This window comes from Typha angustifolia, chromosome 8, assembly GCF_048772165.1.
Source record: "Typha angustifolia cultivar Huaian chromosome 8, ASM4877216v1, whole genome shotgun sequence".
NCBI lineage: Eukaryota > Viridiplantae > Streptophyta > Magnoliopsida > Poales > Typhaceae > Typha > Typha angustifolia.
In genome coordinates, this window is record NC_133246.1 from 8,456,417 (window position 1) to 8,484,131 (window position 27,715).

Consider the following 27,715-nt stretch of genomic DNA (forward strand, 5'->3'; position numbering starts at 1 on the left):
CAGGCGTTTGCACGTGGGTGTTCAAATGGAGTCGAGCGCGTTCGAACGCACAATTTGTGTTCTCCGTCGATGTGAATGCACCCACCAGCATTCGAACGCAACCTACAGAAACCTTACTTTTCTCTTAATTAAATAACTAACATAATAAAAAATGACTCCGGTAGGTGGATCCATGCTTGAGACGACTCGGTAAAGTCTAAATCACATCATCATATCACTAAGCTGACTCAATCAACAATAGTTCGAGCTTACCGGGAGGAGTTCGAGTGGATATGCAACCGAGTCACTAACTAGTTTGACTCAACCCTAAAGAGTACCTTCCTTAGTGGACTCAAGCCTAACATTTTGGTTGAGGTCAAGGCTTTGAGGCCCATTACTTCTGATGAGGCCTTCTCCTTAGCTGTTCTGATGGAGTCCAACTTTGATCAGCTGAACCAGATCCACAAGGAGGAGAGAAGAAAGACAATCGAAGCCCATGGCCCACTAGAGACAACATCTGCCATGACTCAGCCTACACCGACGACTTAGCCTAACCGACAGATGATCTCGTGCCGCTTTGTACCCAATGACTTGGAAGAGCGTTAAAGAAAAGGCTTGTTCTTTTAATACGATGACCGATTTACCCTTGGTCATAAATGCAAGTGTCAGCTAGCCCGTCATGTTCCTAAGCAGACTCAAGGAAGATGAACCTGAATCCAACGATTGGCATGACAAGTTGTACAAGTACAAGGCTGTGAGACTAGTCACCTTGAGAACAAGGTGGCAGAAGTGTGGTGGATTGTTATGAACCGACCATATGGGTTAAGTCGAGTCAAGTTAGTTAAAGCTTTATCTTCTAGTCTGAATTTCAAATAAATTGGATAATTCGCATATGGATCCTACACGCTAGATAATTTTACTCCTATAAATAGGAGTGGATATGTGTTGATAATAATCATGGAATGAATCTAAATTTAGCCAAATATTCCTTATCATCTTTATCTTTTATCTTAGTCGTTAGATCACCTTATCTTTCTAGAATTAGATCATAGCCGTAGAAGCATCCGACCTTCCAAACCCTAGCCACCTTCCTCAACCAGCAGCCACCCTATTTTTTACATCCATCCACCACCACCCTTGTCCGTCCGCCACCCTCTGACGACCACCACAATGTCGGTTGATTACTATTTTGCTCTATTTGACCTTGCTCCACTATTTAACCATAACTTTAATTTGTATCTTTGATTGACTTCATTCCAAAAAACTTATCTTGTTTTAGTGTTTAATTGTTTAAAAGATAAGTTTTTTGTATTTCGCGTTCGAACGCGGGTGGAGTACGTTCGAACATGCTTGTGAATGCTTGCATTAGGTTCGCACATCTAGAGAGTGCAAAATCTGCGTTCGAACGCTGCATTTGAACGTGCTTGCGAACGCCTGCATCTCGTTTGCACATACAAAGAACGCAAAATGTGCATTCGAACACAATCGAGCGTTTTCGAACGCGGTCGACGAAAATCTACTGTTTTAGGGTTCATAATTGCCATTTTTGAATTGTTTGATTAGCCTCTAAAGGTATGGATGGCAACCATGGAAACCATGGAATCATTATTGAATGAATTGAGTTTTGCCTTGTCTCCTTCATCTTCTTCTCTTCCATTCTCTCGTTCCCTAGCGTCGCCGCTTCTAGCCTCCCTCGACCGGCCAATCACCCTAGTCCCTTAGGGGGGCAGCCCACTCCTCCCCCTTTTTCCAATCTATCCATCACTTTACCCTAACCCTTCCATCACCGAGAACCCTTCCACCACCACTCATTCACCAGTGCCACCCCGCTAACGCTGGTCCACCAACCTCCACCATCACCAAGGACTTCGTGCCTCCATCCACGGATCCTAAGAGAGACTCCCTGACATTTATCCACTAATCAGATGATATCTCGAGATACCAATATCCGATTCACCTAAAACTTAATTTATTAGAAAGCTCTTTTCTAGGGATACAACATATCAAAATCTCACGTTGATATGATGGCGGCATCTTTTGGGATCTATTTCCAAAGTTCTGTGTTAGATCCTATTCAGATCTGAATATCAAAATAGATCGAGCCTTGGCTAAAACGGGAGATCGTATCAAGCTGGTATCAGAGCCACCATTCCTCGGACATGCACTTCCTATGACGATAACCAAAGCCATGGCTGCACGACTAGATGAGGAAGAACAGATTCTCCAAATAGAGGAGGGGGAGACAATTGCGGGGACTTCCACCCGCAGAACCTCCCGACCAAATATGAATACGGAAGAGCCTACAGTTCAAGCCATGTTTGGATCTCTTTTCGAACAAATGGCCATCAACAACCAGATGATGATGGAGATGATGTGGGAATTACAGGCGACAAGGGAAGCCATGGCGAATGGGAATGCACCATTGACCCCACGACGCGAGTCCACCCGCATGAACCCACCACCACTGATTTAGAATTTGCAACCACAAGAGCCTTTGCTGCCACCACCCTATGGGCAGAGAAAAGCAAGGATGGTTCCACCAGGCCTCGTTGTAGGTGAGCCCATCCGACGAGCAAACCACTATGGAGATCGCCTTGGAGATCTAGATCTGTGGGCAGGGCAATACGAACTGAAACCACATCGAGTTAATCAAAATCGAAGGAGGGATCATCAACCATTCAAGGTGCATCCTCCTCCGGTTAGATAAGGACTTGGATATGATCCAGATCGAGACAATAGTATCCGTGGGCAAATCGTGCGTCTCGAATATCCTAAGTTTAAAGGTGGTGATCTAATCGATTGGTTGTATAGGGCGGAGCAATTTCGCATACCAGGATACAGTGAAAGAATATAACGTGACGCTTGCGACCTTTCACCTTGAAGATGTGGCACTTTATTGGTATTGAGCAGCCAATGCCCATGAGACTATTGAAAGTTGGGCCGACTTTGGATCTGATATCACATGTGATTTGGATCATCGGGGTATGAAAACTTTGATGCTCTTCTCTCAAAGACGGGGAAAAGGACCATGGTTGGGGCATACCAAGAAGAATTTGAGAGGATAAGTAGCCGATGCCAACCTCCATGGACGGATCAGCAACTTCACAGTACCTTCACAGCACCTTCATCTCCGGGCTGCAAGGAGACATACAAACCGATGTGAGGGCTTTAAGGCCTAAAAACATAAAAGAGGCCTTCGAAGATACGGTGCTCATGGAAGACAAATATTGAGCCATGACGTTACACTTGAAACAAAATTGGATGAGCCAAGGAAGTTGCAATCCAGTTCAACCAACCATAGTGGTAGAAAATGTTTCCGGCGTACCAAGAACCGTTGTTGCAATGGTGCCTCCTCGAGCACCCTTGAAGCCATCCCAAGATGTGAAGTACGCGCCTAGATGTTAGGATGAGCACTCACTAATACACTTAGTTAGGATCTTTTCTTATTGCATTAGGTGTTTATTTTCATTAAAAAAAATTCCTGTAGGTTTGCGTTCAAATGTAGGTAGAGTCGTGTTCGAACGCTCTTGTGAATGCTTGTGAACATCTTGTGAACGCATTTTTGAACTCCCGCATTCGAATGACTTGTGAACGCCTGTGTCGCGTTTGCAAATCCAGAGAAGGGGCTTTTTGAGTGCGTTCGAACGCTATCAGACGTGTTTGAACGCGATCGACGAGAATCCTCTAGAATTAGGATTTCATATTGTTTTAGGACTTAGGACTTGTTGGCTAGCCTCTATAAGTATGTGGGGCAACCAACTTCATAATGCTATTGGATTCTTAATTTTTTGCCTCCTATCTTTTCTCTAGACTCCTCCCTTTTCTATTTTCACCATCCTTCCACCTCTATCGTTGGCAAGGTTTCTCCTCGCTTCTAATCTCCCTCGACTGTCGAGCCACCCCTCTTCTTTGGGATCTCGACTACATCGTTCCCTTCGTCTATTTCCCTTAATCACTTCCACATTCTACCCACATTCCCATACCCATCCATAACCTTAATATCCATTCCACCCGTCACCACCACCATCACCCACGTTATTCCGTATTTTCGTCCCTTCTAAAGTTTGAATCTGTGAAGGATGTAAATACAAAAGTTGTAGTCTAGGAAGTTACGGATCCAACCGAAATAGTGTCGTAATTGTCTAACTACCGGAGAATATCTGACAAATATTTTCTCATGATTGTACGGACTGCTTCCTACAATAAATTCAGATCTTAAGGAATTGTTTCGTAGCCGATCTTTTGGTTCCAGATCCTATCAATTTGGTATCAGAGCCTATCAAATTGGTATCAGAGCTTATCAAAGTGGTATCAGAGCTTATCAAATTGGTATCAGAGTAGGCGAATCTCAGACCTCCATTAATGGTTGAAACAAGGAAGATGACATCAACATGGAGACCTATGGAGAGCACACCAACAAGGGAGGACTCAATGCACAAAAATCCTAACCGTGGGGTCGATTTTTTTGGAGCGACCATGGCAGGACCGAGTCAACCAACGTCCATAGGTTCGAATATGGATAAACTAAGAGGCATGTTCCAAACATTGTTGCATAGAGTTGACAACATACAAAATGATCACAATGAATTCGAGGAATATGTCGTGAATCGATTGTGTTCATCATCTCGTCGATGACGAATGGAGTTTCAAGGACTAGCGGTGGGACCCCATAGAATCGATACCCCACAAGTCCAGGTGCATCATATGAGTGTCAACGATCACCTCCTACCTATGCCTTCACATCATCCCCCACCTCCGTTACAAAACCCAAGACCGGCGGTGGTGGAACCTGAGAGACGTGCGGCACCAGTGCGCTTTGTCGATGAGGAGGATTGGCACTATGTGGATGAGGTTGATCCCTATGGAGTTGGTGATGGACGTGCTTTAGGATTTAGAGAAGGTGATCAACATGCATAAAGGTTTAGACTTGAACCAAGAATTTTTTTGCGAACCTGACAATGCTATTCAGGGGAGAACCGCATGTTTGGACTTTCCAAAATTTCAAGGTGGTGATCCAACGGATTGGGTATTTCAAGTTGAACAATATTTTGATTGTCAAGGTACAGCGAAAGATGCAATAGTCCAGATGGCAAGCTTTCACCTTTAAGGAACGGCATTGCATTAGTATAGATCAGTAATTCGTGGTGGTGGATTTATCGGATAGGCTGATTTTTGTAGAAGGATTACACGTAGATTTGGGATAGTGGCATATGAAGATTTTGCTGCCACGTTAAGCAAGATGGTTGAAAGGATTACCGTATTGGAGTACCAAGCTGAATTTGAAAGAGTTAGTAGTTGTTGTGAGCTAACGTGGCCCAAATATATATTGATGAGTACATTTATTTCAGGGCTACGAGAGGAGATACAAGCGGTTGTTCGTGCTCTATGTCCTACTACTCTTGAGGAGGCTTTTGAGAAGGCCGTGAGGATGGAACAAAAGTATAGGGCTCTAAAGATAGCAGCGAAAACCAATTGGGGCAACCAAGATGGGCAGTTTGCACCTAGAACGCCGGTTGGAAATTCTACGATTTAAAAAACAACGGCTATGACTGCTATACTATGACTACCTTTGAGACCTTCTTCTGACATTAGAGGAGGCACTAGACCCCCTGTTTGAACTCTCACACCTGCCCAGGTAGAGGAGCAAAGAGCGAAAGGCCTTTGCTTTTTGTGTGATGAGCGTTTCACCCCCGGTCATCGGTGATTTAAACCGATCGGGAGTGTCATGCTTATTGATAGTCCTGAGGAGGATGATGAGGTTGTTGATGATGGAGAGTGTCCAGAGGAGACCCATGAGGAGACCGTTGAGGAGGGCGTGGAGGAAGATATTCAAGCTGAAATATCAATGCATGTATATTCTGGTACTTCCACGTCGAGGACGTTACGGGTAGACAGACTCATTAGAAATCATTGTATGCTTATCCTCATCGATTCGGGGAGTACACACAATTTTCTAGATGAGAGGCTAGTGAGGAGATTAGGTTTGGATGCCGAACTGACTACGGGGTTTGACGTTGCTATTGGAGACGGCACGATGCTTATGGCGGAGAGCTTGTGTCATCGAGTTGGTATACAGGTGCAAGGATACGACATCATTGTGGACTTGTATTTGTTGGCGCTGCGAGTAGCGGACATTGTCCTTGGTGCTTAGTGGTTATAGAGTTTGGGACCCGTCACATTTAATTTTTGGAGCATGTGCATGAAATCTAAACATGGAAATAAAGATGTGTGGCTTGATGGTGTTCGGTATTCCCCGATTCCTGCGATGCAGCCTTTGGTGAGACTGCCTTGTGCGTATGATTTGGCCTATCTTCTTTAGTTAGGACTAGCAGGAGATGACCCTCAAACGAGTTTTTGTACTACCATTAAATTGTGTAATTTATTAGATAACTTTTTTTGGAATGTTTGAGGAGCTGCAGAAGTTGCCATCGAGGAGAGTGGCAGTGATACGATTTCGACTTCACCGACGTTGTCTCGAGCATGGATTCACTTTAGGGGTATTTCTGTTTCATGTTTTAGTGTTTAATTTCTATTAAAATAAGTAATCTGTAAGTCACGTTCGAATGCGGATGGAGTGAGTTCGAACGCGGTTTGTGAACGGGGTTGTGAACGTGGGTGAAGAGAGTGCACTGTGCGTTCGAACGCACTGTGAACGCCTGCATCACGTTCGCAAATACCGAGAGGCACGTTCGATCGTGCATTCGAACGCGATCAGGCGAGTGCGAACGCGGTCGGCGAAAATTGTGTTTTAGGGTTAATTTGAGTTGTTGGTTAGCCTATAAAAGGATGTGTAGGGCTACCAAAATTGATGATTGAATATTGAGATTGAGTTTTGCCTTGCCTCCTTCGTCTTCTTCGATCCCGTTCTCTCAATCCCCGGCGACACCGCTTCTAACCTCCCTCAACCGGCCAAGCACCCTAGTCCCTTAGGGGTGGCCCTCTCCTCCCCCTTCTTCCAATCTATCCAACACTTGCCCTAACCCTTCCATCAACCATAACCCTTCCACCACCACCTTTTTACCGGTGCCACCCCATTAACGCCGGTCCTCCACCATCCATCATTACCTAGGATCTCGTGCCTCCATCCACGGATCCAAAACAGACCATCCTAACGTTCGTCCACTAAACGAACGATATCTCGAGATCCCCAACTCCGATTCGCCTGAAACTTGATTTGTTGAAAGCTCTTTTCCGGGGCTACAACATACCAAAATTTCACGTCGATCCAACATCGGAATATTTCGGGATTTTATTTCAAAGTTCTTTGCCAGATCTAGTCCAGATCAGAAAATTGGAAGAGATCGAACCTTAGCCTAAGGGGAGATCGTATCAATTTTGTATCAGAGCTCCATAGCCCGAGGCGTGATTGTATTAGGCAGACCATTGCATAGAGATTGTCCTCGGGGCTGCACCAGCGAACGTGAAGCCATATCGGTATGCACATGTGCAAAATGAAGTAATCTCAAAGATAATAGCCGAGATGTTGGAGCAAGGCCTCATACAACCAAGTCATAGCTCATACTCATCCCCTATGCTTTTGGTACAAAAAAAGGACAGAACATGGCGTTTTTGTGTTGATTATCGAGCACTAAATGCTATTACTGTCAATGACCGGTATCGTATTTTGGTTATTGAGGAGTTGCTAGATGAGCTTGCAAGGGTGACTATATTTAGTAAGCTTGACTTGAGGGCCGGGTATCATCAAATTAGAGTTCACCCAGCGAATGTGAACAAAACTGCATTTCGGACTCCGAACAGGTATTACGAGTTCTGAGTGATGCCTTTTGGTCTCACCAATGCTCTAGCTACCTTTCAAGGCCTCATGAATGATATATTTCGGCCTCTATTGCAAAGGTATGTCTTGGTATTTTTGGCGATATTTTGGTGTATAGTAGGACTGAATTGGAGCATTGGCGGCATTTGGAGGATGTGCTAAATTTGTTGGAGCAAAATCAATTGAAGATCAAGAACTCCAAGTGCCTATGGGGAGTACCAAAAGTGGAGTATTTAGGCCACATCATTTCAGTGGATAGTGTAGCTGCGGATCCTCGAAAGGTTGCATGTATGATCGCTCGGCCTATTCCTACTACTTCCACCAGATTGAGAGGATTTTTGGGGCTGATTGGTTATTATCGTCGATTCATTGCCGGATATAGCAAAATCACTACTCCTCTCACTTTTTGTTGAAGAAGGACTCTTTTAGATGGACGGATGAAGCAACTTTAGCCTTTGAAAAATTGAAAATAGCAATGATGACGGCAGCCGTTCTAGCTCTACCGGACTTCACCAAAGAGTTCATTGTTGAATGTGATGCGTCGGGTGTTGGCAAAGGAGCTGTACTAATGCAAGAAAGATGTTCCATTGCCTATCTTAGTAAGGCTTTATCACAAAAATCTCAGCAATTATTGACTTATAAGAGAGAGATATTGGCAATTCTATATGCGGTGACAAAGTGGAGGCCTTATTTGATCGGTAGACGATTCATTATCCGAATCGATCAAAGGAGCCTTCCATACTTTATGGGACAGCGCATACACACTCCAGCACAGCAGCGATGGGTCACAAAATTGCTAGGGTATGATTATGAAATTCAATACAAAAATGAAACGAAAATTAGAGTGGCGGATGCACTATTGCGCCAACCCGATACAACCGAGCTTGCAGCCTATTGATCTTCTACCTTTCTCTTCCTTAACGAGCTGAGGTATGCATGTACATTTGACCTAGATATTTTGAGATTGTTGTAGGAGGTGATGGATGATCAGGAGCGCCATCCAGAATTGGAGAATTAAGGTAGTTTGTTGCTGGACCGCGGATGCATTTGGGTCTTGGAGCGTATTGATCCGGTTGTATATCGTTTGGAGCTGCTGGAGGGGTCGAGAGTGCACCCTATCTTTCATGTTTCATGGTTGAGAGAGCGCATTGGAGATCATGAGATCGTTGGATCAATTCTACCGGAGCCATTGGAGGAGATAGAGATCGTAGAGCCAATTCGAGTACTTGCTAGACGTCGACGACGACATGGTACGAGATTAGAGATAGAGATTTTAGTTGAGTGGCTTAGCAAGCCATCTGATGAGGTGACATGGGAGTTGGAGACTGATATCTCAGAGTGTTTCCCTGACTTTTTACCTTGAGGGCAAGGTGGGGGAAGCGTGGTGGGCTAATACACTTAGTTAGAATCTTTTCTTATTGCATTAGGTGTTTATTTTCATTAAAATAAAATTCCTGTAGGTCGCGTTCAAATGCTCTAGTGAATGCGTTTGTGAACGCCCACGTTCGAACGACTTGTGAACACCTTTGTTGCATTCGCAAATCCAAAGAAGGGGCTTTTTGAGTGCATTCGAACACGATCGGGCGCGTTTGAATGCGATCGACGGGAAGCCTCTAGAATTAGGATTTCATATTGTTTTAGGACTTTGTTGGCTAGCCTCTATAAATATGAGGTGCCGACATTGTCTTGGGGACCCAATGGCTTTAAAGCTTAGGGCCCGTAACATTTGATTTTTCAAACCTCACACTTACATTTCGGAGGAATGATCGAAGAGTGTTGCTGGATGGAAACAACCACAGCAAGGGCCAACATTGCAACCACTATTGGGACTTCCATGTGCAGGGAACCGAGCTCTACTCTTATAAATGGTTGCTGCAGAACCAGAAAATCCACCATCGAGGGAAATACCCGTTGACATGCAAGAACTGCTGCACGAATTCAAGGATCTCTTCGAGGAGCCCCAAGGACTACAGCCGACCCATCGACACGACCATCACATTCAGATCATTCTAGTGGCTAAACTAGCAAATGTTCGGCCATATCAATACCTACATGTCCAGAAGGAGGAGATCAGCAAATTGGTGGTGGAAATGCTCGAGCAAGGGATTATTCAACTAAGTAGAAGTGCCTACTCGTCGCCGGTGCTGCTGGTTCAGAAGAAAGACGGGAATTTGCGATTTTGCGTCGACTACCGAGCCTCGAATGAGATCACCGTGAAAGACCGACACCCAACACTGATGATCGAGGAGTTGCTAGATGAACTTACAAGGTTGGCTTACTTTAGCAAACTTGACTTAAGAGTGGGGTACCATCAAATCCGCATCGACTTGGAAGATGTGCACAAAACGGCATTCCGAACTCACGATGGCCACTTTGAGTTCCGAGTCATGCCATTTAGGCTCACCAATGCACCGGCCACCTTCCAAGAGCTAATGAATGACCTTTTACGCCCGCTCTTGCATCGATACGCGCTCATCTTTTTTGACGATATTCTAGTGTATAGCAGGAATTAGAGCGAGTACTTGTGGCATGTGCGTGAGGTGTTGAATATCATGCGACAAAACCAGTTAAAAGTCAAGATGAGCAAGTGCCTTTGGGGAGAGCCACGAGTGGAGTACTTGAGACATATAATCTCAGCAAGAGGAGTGGAAGCTGATCGAAGCAAGATTAAGAATATGGTGGATTGGCCGATTCCCACTAATCAGCGGGAATTGAGGGAATTCCATGGGTTGATGGGGTACTACCAGCGATTTGTTGCCAACTACGACAAGATTGCTGCCCTGCTGACATCTTTACTTAGAAAAGGAGAGTTTCAATGGATGGGCAAGGCGATGGAGGCCTTTGAAACATTGAAGACAGTCATGTCTACCGTACCGGTTCTAGCATTACCGGATTTCAGCAAGCTCTTTGTGGTGGAATGCGACACTTCGGGTGAGGGCATTGGAGCTATTTTGGTGCAACAGAATAGGTCCATGGCATATGAGTAAGGCATTGTCAAACTGGTCGCGACAGCTATCCACCTACGAGCACGAAATGCTAGCAATTCTACATGCCGTCACCAAATGGCGAATCTACTTGATTGGCCAACGGTTTACTATCCGCACAGACCGGCATAGCTTACCTTACTTCATGGACCAATGTGTGCACACCCTAGCACAACAACGGTGGGTCACGAAACTCCTTGGGTATACCTACAAACTAGTCTACAAAAAGGGGATCGAGAACTAAGCGGCTGATGCCCTTTCGCGCCAACCAAACACAAGTGAGCTCGCCTCCTTTTCAGCACCAACCCTTCCTCTATTTTCAGATATGTGAGGAACCAATGCAGAGGATCAAATCATGGAGGAGCTTGAGTCAGAGTTTAAAGATCGCTTCCCTAATTTCGAATCTTGAGGACAAGGTTGCGAAAGCGTGCTGGATTGATACGATTCGGACTTCACCGATGTCGTCTCGAGCATGGATACACTTTAGGGATGTCTTTGTTTCTTTTTTTAGTGTTTAATTCTTAAAAAAAATATTTTTGTATTTTGCGTTCGAACACAGGTGGAGTGCATTCGAACGGGCTTGTGAATGCCTACATTAGGTTCGCACATCCAGAGAGTGCAAAATTTGCGTTCGAACGCTGCGTTCGAATGTGCCTGTGAATGCCTGCATCGCGTTTGCACATACAAAGAATGCAAAATGTGCGTTCGAACGTGATTGAGCGTGTTCAAACGCCGTCGACAAAAATCTACTATTTTAGGGTTAATAATTGCTATTTTTGAATTATTTGGTTAGCCTCTAAAGGTGTGGATGGCAACCATGGAATCATTATTGAATTAATTTAGTTTTGCCTTGCCTCCTTTATCTTCTTCTCTCCCGTTCTCTCGTTCCTCGGCATCGCCGCTTCTAGCCTCCCTTGATTGGCCAATCACCCTAGTCCCTTAGGGACGGCCCACTCCTCCCCCTTTTTCCAATCTATCCATCACCTTGCCCTAACCCTTCCATCGCCTATAACCCTTCCACCACCACTTATTCACCGGTGCCACCCTGTTAACGCTGGTCCACCAACCTTCACTATCACCAAGGATTTCGTGCCTCCATCCACGAATCCTAAGATAGACTCCCCGATGTTCATCCACTAATCGGATAATATCTCTAGATCCTAATATCCGATTCACCTGAAACTTAATTTGATGGAAATATGTTTTCTAGGGTATAACATATCAAAATCTCACGTCGATCCGATGGCGACATCTTTCGGGATCTATTTTCAAAGTTTCATGTCAAATCTTATCCAGATCTAAAAATCGGAATAGATCGAGCCTTGGCCAAAAGGGGAGATCGTATCATGTAATTTGCTATGAATAGATGGTAGTAGCCAATGAGGCCTAGGAAGCCTCGTAACTCTCTAGTCATCTTAGGCAACGACCACTCCACCATGCTTTGAATCTCTTCCGGGTCAATTTCCACCCCATCTTAAGATATAATGTGGCTTAGATAGTCCACTCTTTGTTGCTCCCATGGGCACTTGTAGTCCTTAGCTTTCAAGTGGTGCTGCAGCAATATATGAAGGACAATTCTTAGATGTTGCAAATGTTCTTCCCATGTTTGGTGGTCTTGAGTTATAAGAGGAGGTAGGCTATGCGATGGTTCAAACACATCCTTGAACTCCTACAAAACAACTCCATGTCAGCCGGTAAAGAAGGTAAAACCTCATCGTCCTTGGCTACAACGATTAGGTGCATGACGCATCCTTGGCACCCTGACTCTCGGCAGCCCTTCAAGGGACCTTATGGTGCTTTTGACGTTTCTGTGAGGTCCTCTAAGAAGTTTGATAGGGAAATTTTCATAGTTGAACTCCAAAGCCATAGTTGCAAAGTCGAAGGTGATTGGTCGAAGTTTTCGAAGCCATTGCATGCCCAACACCAAATTAGGTCCTCTAAGGGACAGTAGGTAGAGGTCGATGTAGAAGATATAGCCCTAAATATGTAGTTGAACCTGGTGACATATGCCTTCTGTTCTTAGAACATTATGCTTTTTAATCATACCTTGATGCAAACCGACATGAGGTCGGTTCGAATCATGAGCTTTTCTACACAGTTGAGGGAGAGTATTCATCAAATATTCTATAGGAGGCAGAAAATTACTAAACCAATTGAAATAGCTTCATAACTTTTAGATACAACTTTTATATTTAGACCCTTATTGGATAAGGACTAAATCTGGATCTCATTTGGTTAGTATGCCGATAGTGGTGTTGATGGTAGGTGTTGATCGACTTTTAGATATTAATGGAGATGGCATCGATGGTAGATGATGATGGTGGTGGTTAGGTAGAATGATAGTTTAGAGGAGAAGAAGGGGGACAAGTAGGCTTACCCTATGGGACTAGGTGTGTCGACGATTGAGGGAGATTAGAAGCAAGATGATACCGTTTCGATAGGAGAGGCAGTGTTGGTTGCTAAAGAGGGATGGGGAGATTGAGGTCAGCGACCAAGTTGAGAGGTGAGATACTAGGATGCAAGGATAAAAGCTAATTAAATTTTTATTCATGCATACCTAAGATACAAGTCATAAGGCTATATTTATAGAGATTAATTTAAAATAATCCTAAACAAACTTAACTAAACTAGTTTTCCTTATCTTTCTCAAATTAGCCTTTCGTTTTGTTACCGATAGAGTTCGAATCATGAGAAATCTTGAATGCAAAAGTTGTAGATCAAGAGGTTATCAACCTTATCCTAGTGGTTTCATAATATTCTAATACTAGACGAATGTCTTCTAAATTTTTTCCCAACATTGCAAAGAGCTAGATTTAGCTAATTACATAAAATTCTAACCTAATAAGACTTGAATAAACCACATAAATATAATATTTAAGATAACTGAACTCATCCATCGAGTCCAATGTCCCCTAGATATAATCTGATCAGACTTGGTTCATATCAATCCACTATGCTTCCAATCACCTTATCCTCAAAGTTTCTGGTGTTTGCAAACCTTTTGTTGCTCTTGAACTTAATGCTCATGGTGGTGTCCGTCGTGACTTGCAAGAGATATTCCAGACAATCTACCCGTTGGATCGATATAAAATTTGGATATGTTGTAATACTAAAAGAGAGCTTGCCAACAAAACCAATATATTGACATTTGGATGGTGAGATAATGAGAAAGTCCAAGTTTGACCTGAGGTGGTCTTGGTCCCATTCTATGGTGATTTCTCCTTCTACCTTAGCTCAACATGGTTCAAGGTCCAGCTCTTTAGGGAAATAGTCTTCCTCATCGAAATCCTTGAAATCGACTCGGTTCTTGGGCCCACCCAATGTTTGCTGCTCTAGTAATACTTGGACGGGGCAGCATGGGTTCTATTTTATGATTTGGAGGTATTTGAGGTTCTTGAGGGGCCAGACTGGTGGGTATATGGTTGATACGATCTCCCCTTGGGCTAAGGTTTGATCTATTCTATTTTCAGATTTGGACAGGATCTAGCACGGAACTTTGGAAAAGGATCCCGAAAGATGTAGCCATAGAATGGAGGTAAAATTTTGATATGTTGTAGCGCTAGAAGGGAGCTTTCCAACAAATCTAATTTCAAGAAAATCAGACGATGGGATCTCGAGATATCATCCGAGAAGTAGACGAATGTTAGGGAGTCCATCTATGGATCCATGGATGGAGGCACGAGATCCTAGGTGATGATGGATGGTGGTAGACCGGCGATAATGGGGTGGCACCGATGAGTGAGTGGTGGTTCAAGGATTATGAATGATGGAAGAGGTTAGGGTAAGGTAATAGATAAATTGGAAGAAGGGAGAGGAGTGGACCACCCCTAAGGGACTAGGGTGAGTGGCCGATCGAGGGAAGCTAGAAGCAGCGGCACCGGGGAATGAGAGAACGAGAGAGAAGAAGAAGAAGACTAGGCAAATCTTCAATTCATTCAATAATGACTCCTTGGTTGCCATCCACACCTTTAGATGCTAACCAAATAATTCAAAAATGGCAATTATTAACCCTAGAAACAGTGGATTTTTGCCGACCATGTTCGATCGCATTCAAATGCACATTTTGTGTTATTTGTATTTGCGAACCTGATGCAGGCGTTCGCAAGCGCGTTCGTACGCACCCCACCCGTGTTCGAACACGACATACAAAGAACTTTTTTTTCCTCAAATAAATACTAAAACAAGAATAAAAGACACCCCTAAAATGTATCCAGGCTCGAGATGACATCGGTGAAGTCCGAATCGTATCAATGGTATGAACCAGTAGTGAAGAAACTGGTTGCGGTGCACTTGCGTTGGTGAGTAAATCTATTAATCTTTGTGTCACCTCATTTGTTTTTGTGCCCACTTAGTGTTTCTTTGTGTCATAAGAAGTAATTGCTGCATCATGGCTTCCATCATTATAAGAAGAGTTTTGGTGAGGTCAACCCTGGTCATGGTAGTCCAAGGAAAGACTGCTCTGATATCAATTGATAGGAACTGACTTGGGGTCGGTCTGAATCGCAAGCTTCTCTATGCAATTGAGGGAGAATATGATACACTTAGCTAGGATCTTTTCTTCTAACTTAATAGGAACTGACTTGGGGTCGGTCTCCCACCTCCCTCTTCACCATCGTTCCACCTCTATCGTTGGCAAGGTTTCTTCTAACTTCTAATCTCCCTCAACTATCGAGCCACCCCTCTTCTTTGGGATCTCAACCACTTCATTCCCTTCGTCTACTTCTCTTAATCACTTCCACAATCCACCCTCATCTCCATACCCATCCATAACCCTAACATCCACTCCACCCGTCACCACCACCATCACCCACGTTATTCTGTGTTTTTGTCCTTGGTACACTTCAAATCTATGAAGGTCGTAAATACAAAAGTTGTAGATTGGGAAGCTATGGATCCAACCCAATTAATTTCGTAAGTTTCTAACTATTAGAGAATATCTGATGAATATTTTCCCACGGTTGCGCGAACTTCTTCCTGCAATAAATTCAGATCTTAAGGAATTGTTCCATAGCCGATCTTTTGGTTCCAGATCCCATCAAATTGGTATAAGAGCATATCAATTTGGTATTAGAGCCTTATCAAGTGGTATCAGAGTAGGCGAACCTCAAACCTCCATTAATGGTTGAAACAGGGAAGATTACATCAACAAAGAGACCTATGGAGAGCACACCGACAAGGGAGGACTCAACGCACGATAATCCTAACCGTGAGGCCGATTCCTTCAGAGTGACCACGGTAGGACCAAGTCAACCAATGTCCATAGGTTCGAATATGGATGAACTAAGGGACATGTTCCAAACATTGTTGCATAGAGTTGACAATATACAAAAGGATCACAATGAATTCAAGGAATATGTCATTAATTGATTCGGTTCGTCATCTCCTCGACGACAAACGGAGTTTCAAGAAGGACCAGCGGTGGGACCCCATAGAATCGATACCCCACAAGTCCAGGTGTGTCATATGAGTGTCAATGATCCCCTCCTACCTATGCCTTCACATCATTCCCCACCTCCATTACAAAACCAAAGAACGGCGGTGGTGGAACCCGAGAGGCGTGCGGCACCGATGCGCTTCATCGATGAGGAGGATTGGCACTTTGAGGATGAGGTTGATCCCTATGAAGATGGTGCTATTTGGAGGAGAACCGCACGCTTGAACTTTCCAAAATTCCAAGACGGTGATCCAACGGATTGAGTGTTTCAAGTTGAACAATATTTTGAGTCAAGGTATAGCGGAAGAAGCAAAAATCCAGATGGCAAGCTTTCACCTCCAAGGAATGGTATTATATTGGTATAGATCGATTATTCGTTGTGGTGGATTTACTAGATGGGCTGATTTTTGTAGGCGAAATATACGCAGATTTGGGACAACGGCATATGAAGATTTTGCTGCCACATTAAGCAAGATGATTCAAAGGACTACCGTATTAGAGTACCAAGCTGAGTTTGGAAGGTTTAGTAGTCATTGTGAGCCACCGTGGCCTGAACGTACATTGATAAGCACATTTATTTTAGGGCTGCGAGAGGAGATACAAGCTGATGTTCGTGCTCTATGTCCTACTACTCTTGAGGAAGCCTTTGAGAAGGATGTGAGGATGGAACAAAAGCATAGGGCTCTAAGGATGGCAGCGAAAACCAATTGGGGCAACCGAGATGGGCGGTTTGCACCTAGAACGTCGTTTGAGACCTCCTTCCGACGTTAAAGGAGGCAGTAGACCCCCCGTTCGAACTCTCACACCTGCCCAAGTGGAGGAGCAAAGAGTGAAGGGCCTTTGCCTTCGATGTGATGAGCGTTCCACCCTCGGTCATCGGTGTTCTAAATCGATCGGGAATGTGATGCTTATCGATGGTCCTAAGGAGGATGATAGGATAGTTGATGATGGAGAGTGTCTAAAGGAGACCCATGAGGAGACGGTTGAGGAGGACGTGGAGGAAAATATCCAAGCTAAAATATTGATGCATGCATATTCGGATACTTCCGCGCCAAAGACGTTACAGGTAGATGGACTCGTTAGAAAGTATTGTGTGCACATCCTAATCGATTTGAGGAGTACACACAACTTTCTAGACGAGAGGCTAGTGAGGAGATTGGGTTTGGATGCCGAACCGACTACGGGGTTTGACGTTGCAATTAGAGACGGCACGAAGCTTAGGGCGGAGAGTTTCTGTCACCAAGTCAGTATACGGGTTCTAGGACACGACATCATTGTGGACTTTTATCCGTTGGCGCTGCAAGGAGCGAACATTGTCCTTGGTGCTCAGTGGTTACAAAGTTTGGGACCCATCACATTTGATTTTGAGAGCATGTGGATGAAATATAAACAAGGAAACAAAGATGTGCGGCTTGATGCTGTTCGGTCTTCGTCGATTCCTGTGATGCAACCTATGGTGGAGCTACTTGATAACTTTTTTGGACTATTTGAGGAGCCACAAGAGTTGCCACTGAAGAGAGCGGCGAACCATTGTATAGAGATTATACCCGGGGCTGCACTGGTGAACGTGAGGCCATATCGGTATCCACATGTGCAGAAAGAAGTTATCTCAAAGATGGTAACCAAGATGTTGGAGCAAAGCCTCATACAACCAAATCATAGCTCATACTCATCCCTCGTGCTTTTGGTGTGAAAAAAGGATGGAACATGGCATTTTTGTGTCGATTATCGAGCACTAAACGCTATTACCGTCAAGGACCGGTATCCTATTCTAGTTATCGAGGAGTTGCTAGGCGACTATATTTAGTAAGCTTGACTTGAGGGCCGGGTATAATCAAATTAGAGTTCACTCGACGAATGTGCACAAAACTGCATTTCTGACTCCAAACGGGCATTAGGAGTTCCGAGTGATGCCTTTTAGTCTAACCAATGCTCCAGTTACCTTTCAATGCCTCATGAATGATATATTTCGGCCTCTATTATGAATGTATGTCTTGGTATTTTTTGACGATATTTTGTTGTATAGCAGGACTGAATTAGAGCATTAGTGGCATTTGGAGGACTTGCTTAATTTGTTAAAGCAAAACCAATTTAAGATCAGGAAGTGCAAGTGCCTATGGGGAGTACCAAAGGTGGAGTATTTAGGCCATAACATTTCAGCAGATGGTGTAGCGGCGGATCCTCAAAAGGTTGCATGTTTGACTGCTTGGCCTATTCCTACTACTACCACCGGATTGAGAGGATTTTGATACGATCACGCCTCGCGCTATGGAGGTCTGATACCAAATTGATACGATCTCCCCTTAGGCTAAGGATCGATCTCTTCCAATTTCCTAATCTGGACTAGATCTGGCACGGAACTTTGAAATAAGATTCTAAAATATGCCGCCATTGGATCGACGTGAACGTTTGATATGTTGTAGCCCTGGAAAAGAGCTTTCCAACAAATCAAGTTTCAGGCGAATCAGAGTTGGGGATCTCGAGATATCGTTCATTTAGTGGACGAACGTTAGGATGGTCTGTTTTGGATCCATGGATGGAGGCACGAGATCCTAGGTAATAGTGATGGGTGGAGGACCGGTGTTAATGGGGTGGCACCGGTGAAAAGGTGGCGGTGGAAGGGTTATGAGTGATGGAAGGGTTAGGGCAAGTGTTGGATAGATTGGAAGAAGGGGGAGGAGAGGGCCACCCCTAAGGGACTAGGGTGATTGGCTGGTCGAGGGAGGTTAGAAGCGGCGTCGCCGGGGATTGAGAGAACGGGAGCGAAGAAGACGAAGGAGGCAAGGCAAAACTTAATCTCAATATTCAATAATCAATTCCTCCCTTTGGTTGCCATCCACATCCTTTTAAAGGCTAACCAACAACTCAAAATTAACCCTAAAAATACAATTTTCGTCGACCGCGTTCGAACTCGCCCGACCGTGTTCGAACGCACGATCAAGCGCACCTCTCGGTATTTGCGAACGTGATGCAGGCATTCACAGTGCGTTCGAACGTACCGAATTCGAACGCACAGTGCACTCTCTTCACCCACGTTCACAACCCCGTTCACAAACTGCGTTCGAACTCACTCCACCCGCGTTCGAACGCGATTTACAGAAAACTTATTTTAATGGAAATTAAACACTAAAACATGAAATAAGAACACTCCTAAAGTGAATCCATGCTCGAGACGACGTCGGTGAAGTCCGAATCGTATCAGATTTTTGAGGCTGACTAGATATTATCGATTCTTCATCACCGGATATGGCAAGATCGCTACTCCTCTCACTTCTTTATTGAAAAAGGACTCTTTTAGATGGACGAATGAAGCCACTTCAGCCTTTCAAAAATTGAAGACAACAATGACGACGGCACCCGTTCTAGCACTACCAGACTTCACCAAAAAATTCATAGTTGAATGTGATGCATCGAGTGTTGGCATAGGAGCTATACTAATGCAAAATGAACGTCCCATTGCCTATCGTAACAAGGCTTTATCACAAAAATCTCAATTATTATTGACTTATGAGAGAGAGATGTTGGTAATTTTGCATGCGTTGACAAAGTTGAGGCCTTATTTGATCGAAACACGATTCTGTTAGTTTTTTAGTTGTTGGCAATTGTGTACAAAATATTCTAGGTGTATTTTTTCATGTATATGAGCTTTACACAAGTCTAGAATATCACTGGTGTGAAGAATTGCAAGATCATTGGAGAAAAGCCATTGCATTCTTACCGCGTTCACAAACGCGTTCGAACGCAAAAACTACGATCACACAGACAGAGAGCCGCGTTCACAAACGTGTTCGAACGCGGGTACTGCGTTCACACAGACCGAGAGCAGCGTTCGCAAACGCGTTCGAACGCAACCTGAAGAATTCAAGCTGTCGCGTTCGAACACACTTGGGCCCGTTCGAACGCACCTGAGATTAAGTCAAGTCGTTCGAACGCACCTATGAAGTTTGCAACTTATTGGATTTTCATGAGTACGAATATGACTTGGATTTGGCTCTATCTTGGAGATCATATATAAGGATAGTGTTGCCCTAACCTACGGCAGTTGAAGAAGATTATTCAAGGAAACTTTTTGGAGGCTACATCGGTTCTTCAACAAACAAGGCCCTTCGCATCTACAAATCTTAATCTTTCCTCTTAAGGGCTATCTAGACGAGAGATCAATCTCGAGGGCTACTGAGATTGGACTTCAATCACAAGAAGTAGTGAATAGTGGGTTCTAGCGATCAAGACTGAGAGGAACAAAGTCATTTGGATCGACGGGTTGTTTTGTGAGTCAATCTTGTAACTGCTACTATCATAGTGATTGGTTTTGATCCGAGTTTGGATCCGTGGTTTTTTTCCCGTTTGGGTTTTCCATGTTAAAATCTTGGCGTTCATCTCTACTTTTGTTTTTAATATTTCTTCCGACTTTTACTTAAGCGAACGAGAAATATCATTGCCTAGAGGTTAGATACATACGTGTGTCTAGGGGTTTTTTCAATTGGTATCAGAGCAGGTTCTCTCACCCTTTGAGAGAGATCAAATAGGCATGGATTTTCATAGAAATGGACCCTCATCTATTAGACCTCCTATTTTAGATGGATCAAATTATGGATATTGGAAAGCTAGGATGAGAGCTTATTTGAAGTCTATAGATGAGAGAGTATGGATGGCCATTGTGAACGGTTGGAGTCCACCAATGTACATGGTGAATGATGAGTTAGTTGAGAAACCGATTGAGTCATGGGATAAAACAGATTATGAAAAAGTTGGCTGGAATAGCAAAGCAATAAATGCAATTTTTAGTTGTGTTTCCTCGGAAGAATTTAGAAGAATATCTACTTGTGAAATAGCAAAACAAGCCTGGATGATCTTAGAAACAACTCATGAAGGTACTATGGCTGTAAAACTTTCGAAACTTTAGAGGTTGACTACTAATTTTGAAACCCTACGTATGGAGGAGAATGAAACATTTGATGAGTTCTATGCAAAGTTAAGTGATATAGTCAACTCCAGTTTCAACCTAGGAGAGAAAATTCCTGAAAATAGAATTGTCCGTAAGATCCTTAGGTCTCTTCCAGAAAGGTTTTAGGCGAAAGTTACAACTATTGAGGAAAGTAAGGACATTGACTCTATGAAAGTTGAACAATTGGTAGGAAATCTACAAACATTTGAGTCTAGTCTTTCAAAACCGAGGAAGTCCAAAGGGATGGCTCTATCCACTGTTGAACAAAATTTAGAGGAGTCTGAAGATGAAGGTGATTTAGATGTTGAGATGTTGGCTATGTTTGTCAAAAAGTTTAATAAATTCTTTCGGAAGCCAAACAAGTTGAATACTGAAAAGTTTGAAAAAAACAAAATTTTTGTGAAAAAGAAGAATACTGTGACTTCAAATACAGATGGTAGCAACAACAATGTCAAACAGAAAAATAAGAATTCTGAAAATAAAGTTCAATGTTTTGAATGTTCTGGTTTTGGACACATCGCATAAGAATGCCCTAATCGTCTTAAGAGAAAGGGCAAAGCTATGAAAGTTACTTGGGATGATTCAGATGAATCTAATGATGATTCTGAAAAAGACGAAGAAAACTTTGTAGCCTTTGCCTCTTCTCTGCTTAATACTGACTCTGTTGATGATACTGATAGTACAGATGATCTTGATATGCTACCAGCTGAGGAAGATGAATCTGAAATTCAAAAGGCATATAATGACTTGTACCTGGAGTCGTTTAAACTCAAGAAAAGCAATCTTAGACTACTTCAACGACTCAAGGAAATTGAACCAGAAAGAATTCAATTTAAGGAGAAGTACAAATTGGAGCTTGAACGTGTCAAAGACCTTTCTGAACAACTTCACAATGCGAAAAATAAAATGAAGGCTGATGAAATTGAACTAGAGCGATTGCATAAGGAAGTTACATTTCTAAAAGGGAAGAACAAACTGGACGAGATTCTAAAAGCTCAGATCTCTGGAAAAGACAGGTATGGTGTTGGATATACTGGTAATTCAAATAATAATAAAACTGTTTTTATTTCTGCAGGTATACAAAAAAAAGAATACCTGAAGCCATCAATCGTAGTTTCAAATCAATCCTGGATGAATCCTTCAAAATTGAAGTTGAATCTACAAACTGGTGAATCTTTGATGGCACCAAAGGTAAACTTTAGTCACACTCCTCGACAAAAGGTGAGTAGAAAAGGGTTTGTTCCGACATGCTATCATTGCGGCATTCTAGGGCATATTCGACCTCATTGTAAATTTTTGCAAAAACCTAGAAGTGTTTTTATTTATGGGATGAAAACAAAAACCATATGGGTCAAGAAAAGTGATTTGAAATGTTATGTTGTGCATACAGCCTTGAAAGCTTTAAATTCTAATTTATGGTATTTAGACAGTGGCTGTTCAAGACATATGTCGGGTGACAAGTCGTTATTTTCTAATCTTGAAAAACATGAAGGGGGAGTTGTGACATTCGGAGATGGTAATTCATCAAAGGTAATAGGTAAAGGAAAGATAAGTACTCTAGGGATTCCTAGTCTCGAAAATGTTCTTTATGTTAAGGGCTTGAAAGCAAATCTACTAAGCATCAGTCAATTTTGTGATGAAGATTATGAGGTAAAATTCTCCAAAAATGATTGTACTGTTCTAGATCATGATGGTAATGTTATATGTTATGGATCTAGAACATCTGATAATTGCTATGTCGTTGGAACTTCACATAAACTGAAATGTAACAGTGCGTCTTTCGACATTGCAGATCTTTGGCATCAATGTCTTGGACATGTGAATCACAAGGAATTATTTACTCTGTCCAAACATGAAGTGGTAAGAGGAATACCTAAGATAAAAGAAATGTTAAAAAGAGTGTGCGGTTCGTGTCAAATTGGAAAACAAATTCGTATCTCACACAAGAAGGTAAATACAGCTACCACTGACCGTGTGCTACAATTAGTTCACATGAACTTGATGGGTCCAACAAAAACCGAAAGTCTTGGAGGTAAACGCTATATATTCTTAATGGTCGATGATTACTCTAGATATACCTGGGTTGTCTTTCTACGTGAGAAGTCTGAAACCTTTGAAATTTTTAAATCACTATGCTTAAAATTGCAGAATGAAAAATCTACAACCCTAGTTAGGATTCGTTCTGATCATGGTAGAGAATTTGAAAATGAAAAATTTTCTATATTTTGCGATTCTCTTGGTATTCAACATGAGTATTCAGCTCCTATAACTCCACAACAGAACGGGATTGTTGAAAAAAAAATTGAGTTGTGCAGGAAATGGCTAGGGTTATGCTTCATGCTAAAAAGGTTACTCAAAGGTTTTGGGCAGAGGCGGTCAATACAGCGGTACATGTAATAAATCGTGTTTATCTAAGACCAGGTACAAATATGACTGCTTATGAAATCTGGAAAGGTAAGAAACCTAGTGTTAAATATTTTTGAGTTTTTGGTAGTAAATGTTATATCTTGCGTGATCGAGAATATTTGACTAAATTTGACACTAGAAGTAGCGAAGGCATCTTCTTGGGGTACTCGAATAATAGTAGAGCCTACAGAGTATTTAATCTTGAAACTTCTACTGTTATGGAATCTGCTAATGTTATGATAGATGAATCCTCGACTGACTTAACTAAAGCTACTTCTATTTCTGTTTCTGCAGATACATATTACGAAGAAATAGGAAAGGAGTTTGATCTGGAAATTGAGAATCAGGACGAGGACAAAGTTGAAATGAACAAAAATGACTGCAACGTACTGAAACCAACTGCTAGAGTGAAATCAAATCATCCACTGTCACAAGTGATCGGAGACGTGAATGGACCAATTAAGACAAGACGACAAATCCAAAGTGAGGTATCATTTACTTGTTATACATCTTCTTTTGAACCTAAAAATGTGAAGGAAGCATTGTTAGACGATTCTTGGGTTAATGCTATGCATGAGGAATTAGAGCAATTTTCTAGGAATGATGTTTGGTATTTAGTTCCTAGACCTAAGAATGTGAACGTTATTGGAACAAAATGGATTTACAAAAATAAAAGTGATGAACATGGCAATCTAGTTCGAAATAAAGCCAGACTAGTAGCACAGGGATACACTCAGGTTGAGAGTATAGATTTTGATGAGACATTTGCTCTTGTTGCTAGATTAGAGTCTATTCGTATACTGCTTGCCATTGCTTGTCATTTAAAATTTAAATTGTTTCAAATGGATGTTAAAAGTGCTTTCTTGAATGGTATCCTGAGTGAAGATGTCTATGTGGAACAACCTAAGGGTTTCGAAGATCAAAAATTTCTTTCTCATGTTTTTAAATTGAAAAAGGCTCTTTACGGGCTAAAACAAGCTCCAAGAGCTTGGTATGAGAAGTTGACCACCTTTTTAGTGGATGCGGGGTTCACTCGAGGGGGAGTGGACAAGACATTATTCATTAGACGTAAAAACAAGAATTTAGTTGTGGCACAAATATATGTGGATGACATTGTCTTCGGGGCGACGAGTCAATTATTAGCTAAGGAGTTTGCAGATCTCATGCACAGTCATTTTGAGATGAGTATGATGGGTGAGTTGAAGTTCTTTTTAGGGCTTCAAATTACTCAATTGGAGAGAGGGATTTTTATCGCTCAAACCAAGTATGCTAAGGATCTTGTGACTAAATTTGGTTTAGAAAATGCAAAACATGCTAGAACTCCTATGAGTACAACTACCAAACTAGGTAAGGACATGTCAGAAAAAAGTGTTGATCAGACTATGTATAGGAGCATGATTGGTAGCCTTTTGTACTTAACAGCTAGTAGACCTGATATTGCATTTAGTATCGGTGTGTGTGCTAGATTTCAGTCTGAACCTAAGGAGTCACATTTGTTTGCTGTGAAACATATTATAAAATATGTCAGTGGCACTGTTGATTTAGGTATCTGGTTTACTTATGACTCGGGTGCTATCATATCGGCATACACGGATTCTGATTGGGTAGGTTCATGTGATGATAGAAAAAGTACTTCAGGTGGATGTTTTTATGTTGGAAACAATCTGGTTGCTTGGCATAGTAAGAAACAAAACTCGATATCTTTATCTACTGCGAAGGCCGAGTACATTGTAGCAGGGAGTTGTTGTTCTCAGTTACTATGGATGAAACAGATGGTCAAGGATTATGGCATTGAACAAGATACTATGGTGCTTTATTGTGACAACATGAGTGCTATTAATATATCGAAAAATCATGTTCAACACTCGCGTACAAAACATATTGATATCCGACATCATTTTATACGCGAGTTAGTTGAAGACAAAACAATAGCACTAGAACATGTTGAGACGGAGAAACAGTTGGGTGACTTGTTTACAAAACCTTTGGATTTACAGAGATTTGAGTATCTTCGTACTTCTTTAGGGATTTGCGCTTTGGACTGATTTTATTGGGATTTGTGTTCTTTTTAGTTTGCGAGTTTCTTTCGTTTTGTTTTTTTTAGGTTTTCTTTTACTCTGAAATTTTCTTTGGTTTTAGTTTCAGTTTTGTCGAGAGTTTTTGTCATAAAAAAAAATTGATGCACTCCTAGATTCAATAATATACTCTTGACATAAAAATATGATTTTTCTTTTGATTATGAGTTATTATAGTCAATTTTGTCATCTTGTAGTATATTGTTTCAATTTTGATTTTGTCACTCCCTCGACTTCTATAATAATAAATTTTTAATGTCTCATAACGTATGTGTATTCTTGTGTGAGCATGATATCATGAATATTTTTTTTAAATAGCTCTCTATTAACTTTGATTTGCACAGTTTGACCTCATGCTTAGTTATCAAATATATTTTTATAAAAGATCAATGAAAAGGGCTACAATGAGTTAGTGTGAAAGTCGTCTTGTTTCGAGTCCAGTTTGACTCAGTACATTATTTGCAAATTAACAAAAAAAAATGATTTATGTGAATTTCTTCTTACACATTGTTTGATTTATACTACAAGAAAAGGGCTACCTACTCATGTGTGAAAGACATCATTGCACATATATGTTTTAAAAAAAAAATATAGGAAAAATTCCTGTTATGTTATGTAGAATAAGTCGAAAAGTGCAAAATTTCAATACTAAGTCGGTTTGACTACTGTGTTGCATCATTGTTTATATAGGAAAGTTTGTTTAAGAAGATTGGTTCATGTTATCTATGCTCATCTTACATATGCATATCGTTATGATCAATCAAGATTAATTTAATTTTGAGTGATACATTCGAATTGATTATAATATGCTTTTGATGATTTGATTGATCTATGTATGACTTATTTCATTTGATTATCATATTCTATGTCTTGAATATATTTTGAAATTCTAGAAGTGCATCTCCAAAAAGATTTTTGATTTGTTTTAGTTTAAAATAAATTTTAAAAAAATAAAAAATAAGAAGACCTTCATTTTCTCCCTCCCAAATCTTCAAGATCTTCATCTTTTTCATCAAATTTTTTACTTCAAACTCTTTGAGAGGGTAGTTCTCCTCCGGATCTAGCATCTTTCGGCCGAATCTTTGAGATTTTCTTCACTTTTTGCGAGGTATGATCATTCATCAATTTTCTTATTTTTTATTCAATTAAGTCTCTTGATCTTGATTGATTTCGTGCGGTTTCGAGTTTTGATCACGTTAAAGTTAATATCTTGATGTTTCTTGTGCAATTGAACGTGATATCTTAGCGTTTTCAAGTGAAAGATGGGTTTCATTTAGGGCCTTCATGGTTTCTAAAAACCATACTTCATCGTCAGTTCCCTCCGAGTTCGTAGTCTTTGGCATTTGTGTCAAAAAGGGGGAGAGTGTCTAGTGTGTAGTATGTAGTGCGAGTTAAAAGTTTAGGAGTTTACTGGTGTAGGGGGAGTGTTGGCATAGGGGGAGTTTATTAGAGTCTTTATATCTTTGTTTATAACTTTGCTTAAAGTAACTTTGAACTTTGTCTGCTTAAGTATTTTTGAACTTATGCTTGCTTAATAACTTGTGTTTGAATTATTATTAATTTCAAGTTATTTTCACTTGATCTTGGATTGGTATATTTATTATTTGCAGGGATTGAAGTGCGAAATCTTCTAGACTTGTTTAATGCTCATTTTAAATTCTTTGTAATATCTTGTAAACTAGATGTTTTGTCACAAATTGCCAAAAGGGGAGATTGTTAGTTTTTTAGTTGTTGGCAATTGTGTACAAAATATTCTATGTGTATTTTTTCATGTATATGAGCTTTACACAAGTCTAGAATATCACTGGTGTGAAGAATTGCAAAATCATTGGAGAAAAGCCATTGCGTTCTCACCGCGTTCACAAACGCGTTCGAACGCGAAAACTGCCTTCACACAGACAGAGAGCTGCGTTCACAAACGTGTTCGAACGCGGGTACTGCGTTCACACAGACCGAGAGCAGCGATCATAAACGCGTTCGAACGCAACCTAAAGAATTCAAGCTGTTGCGTTCGAACGCACTTGGGCCCGTTCGAACGCACCTGAGATTAAGTCAGGTCGTTCGAACGCACCCGGGCCGCGTTCGGACGCACCTATGAAGTTAGCAATTTATTGGATT

General features: G+C 41.8%; 1 protein-coding gene across 1 annotated transcript; it reads left to right on the forward strand.

Annotated features, from left to right (window-relative positions):
* The first annotated feature begins 10,428 nt into the window (after positions 1-10,428).
* On the forward strand, positions 10,429-10,740 carry LOC140764531 (uncharacterized mitochondrial protein AtMg00860-like). Its single transcript, XM_073103134.1, has one exon. The coding sequence runs from the start codon at positions 10,429-10,431 to the stop codon at positions 10,738-10,740; it is 312 nt and encodes a 103-aa protein (XP_072959235.1).
* The last annotated feature ends 16,975 nt before the right edge of the window (positions 10,741-27,715 follow it).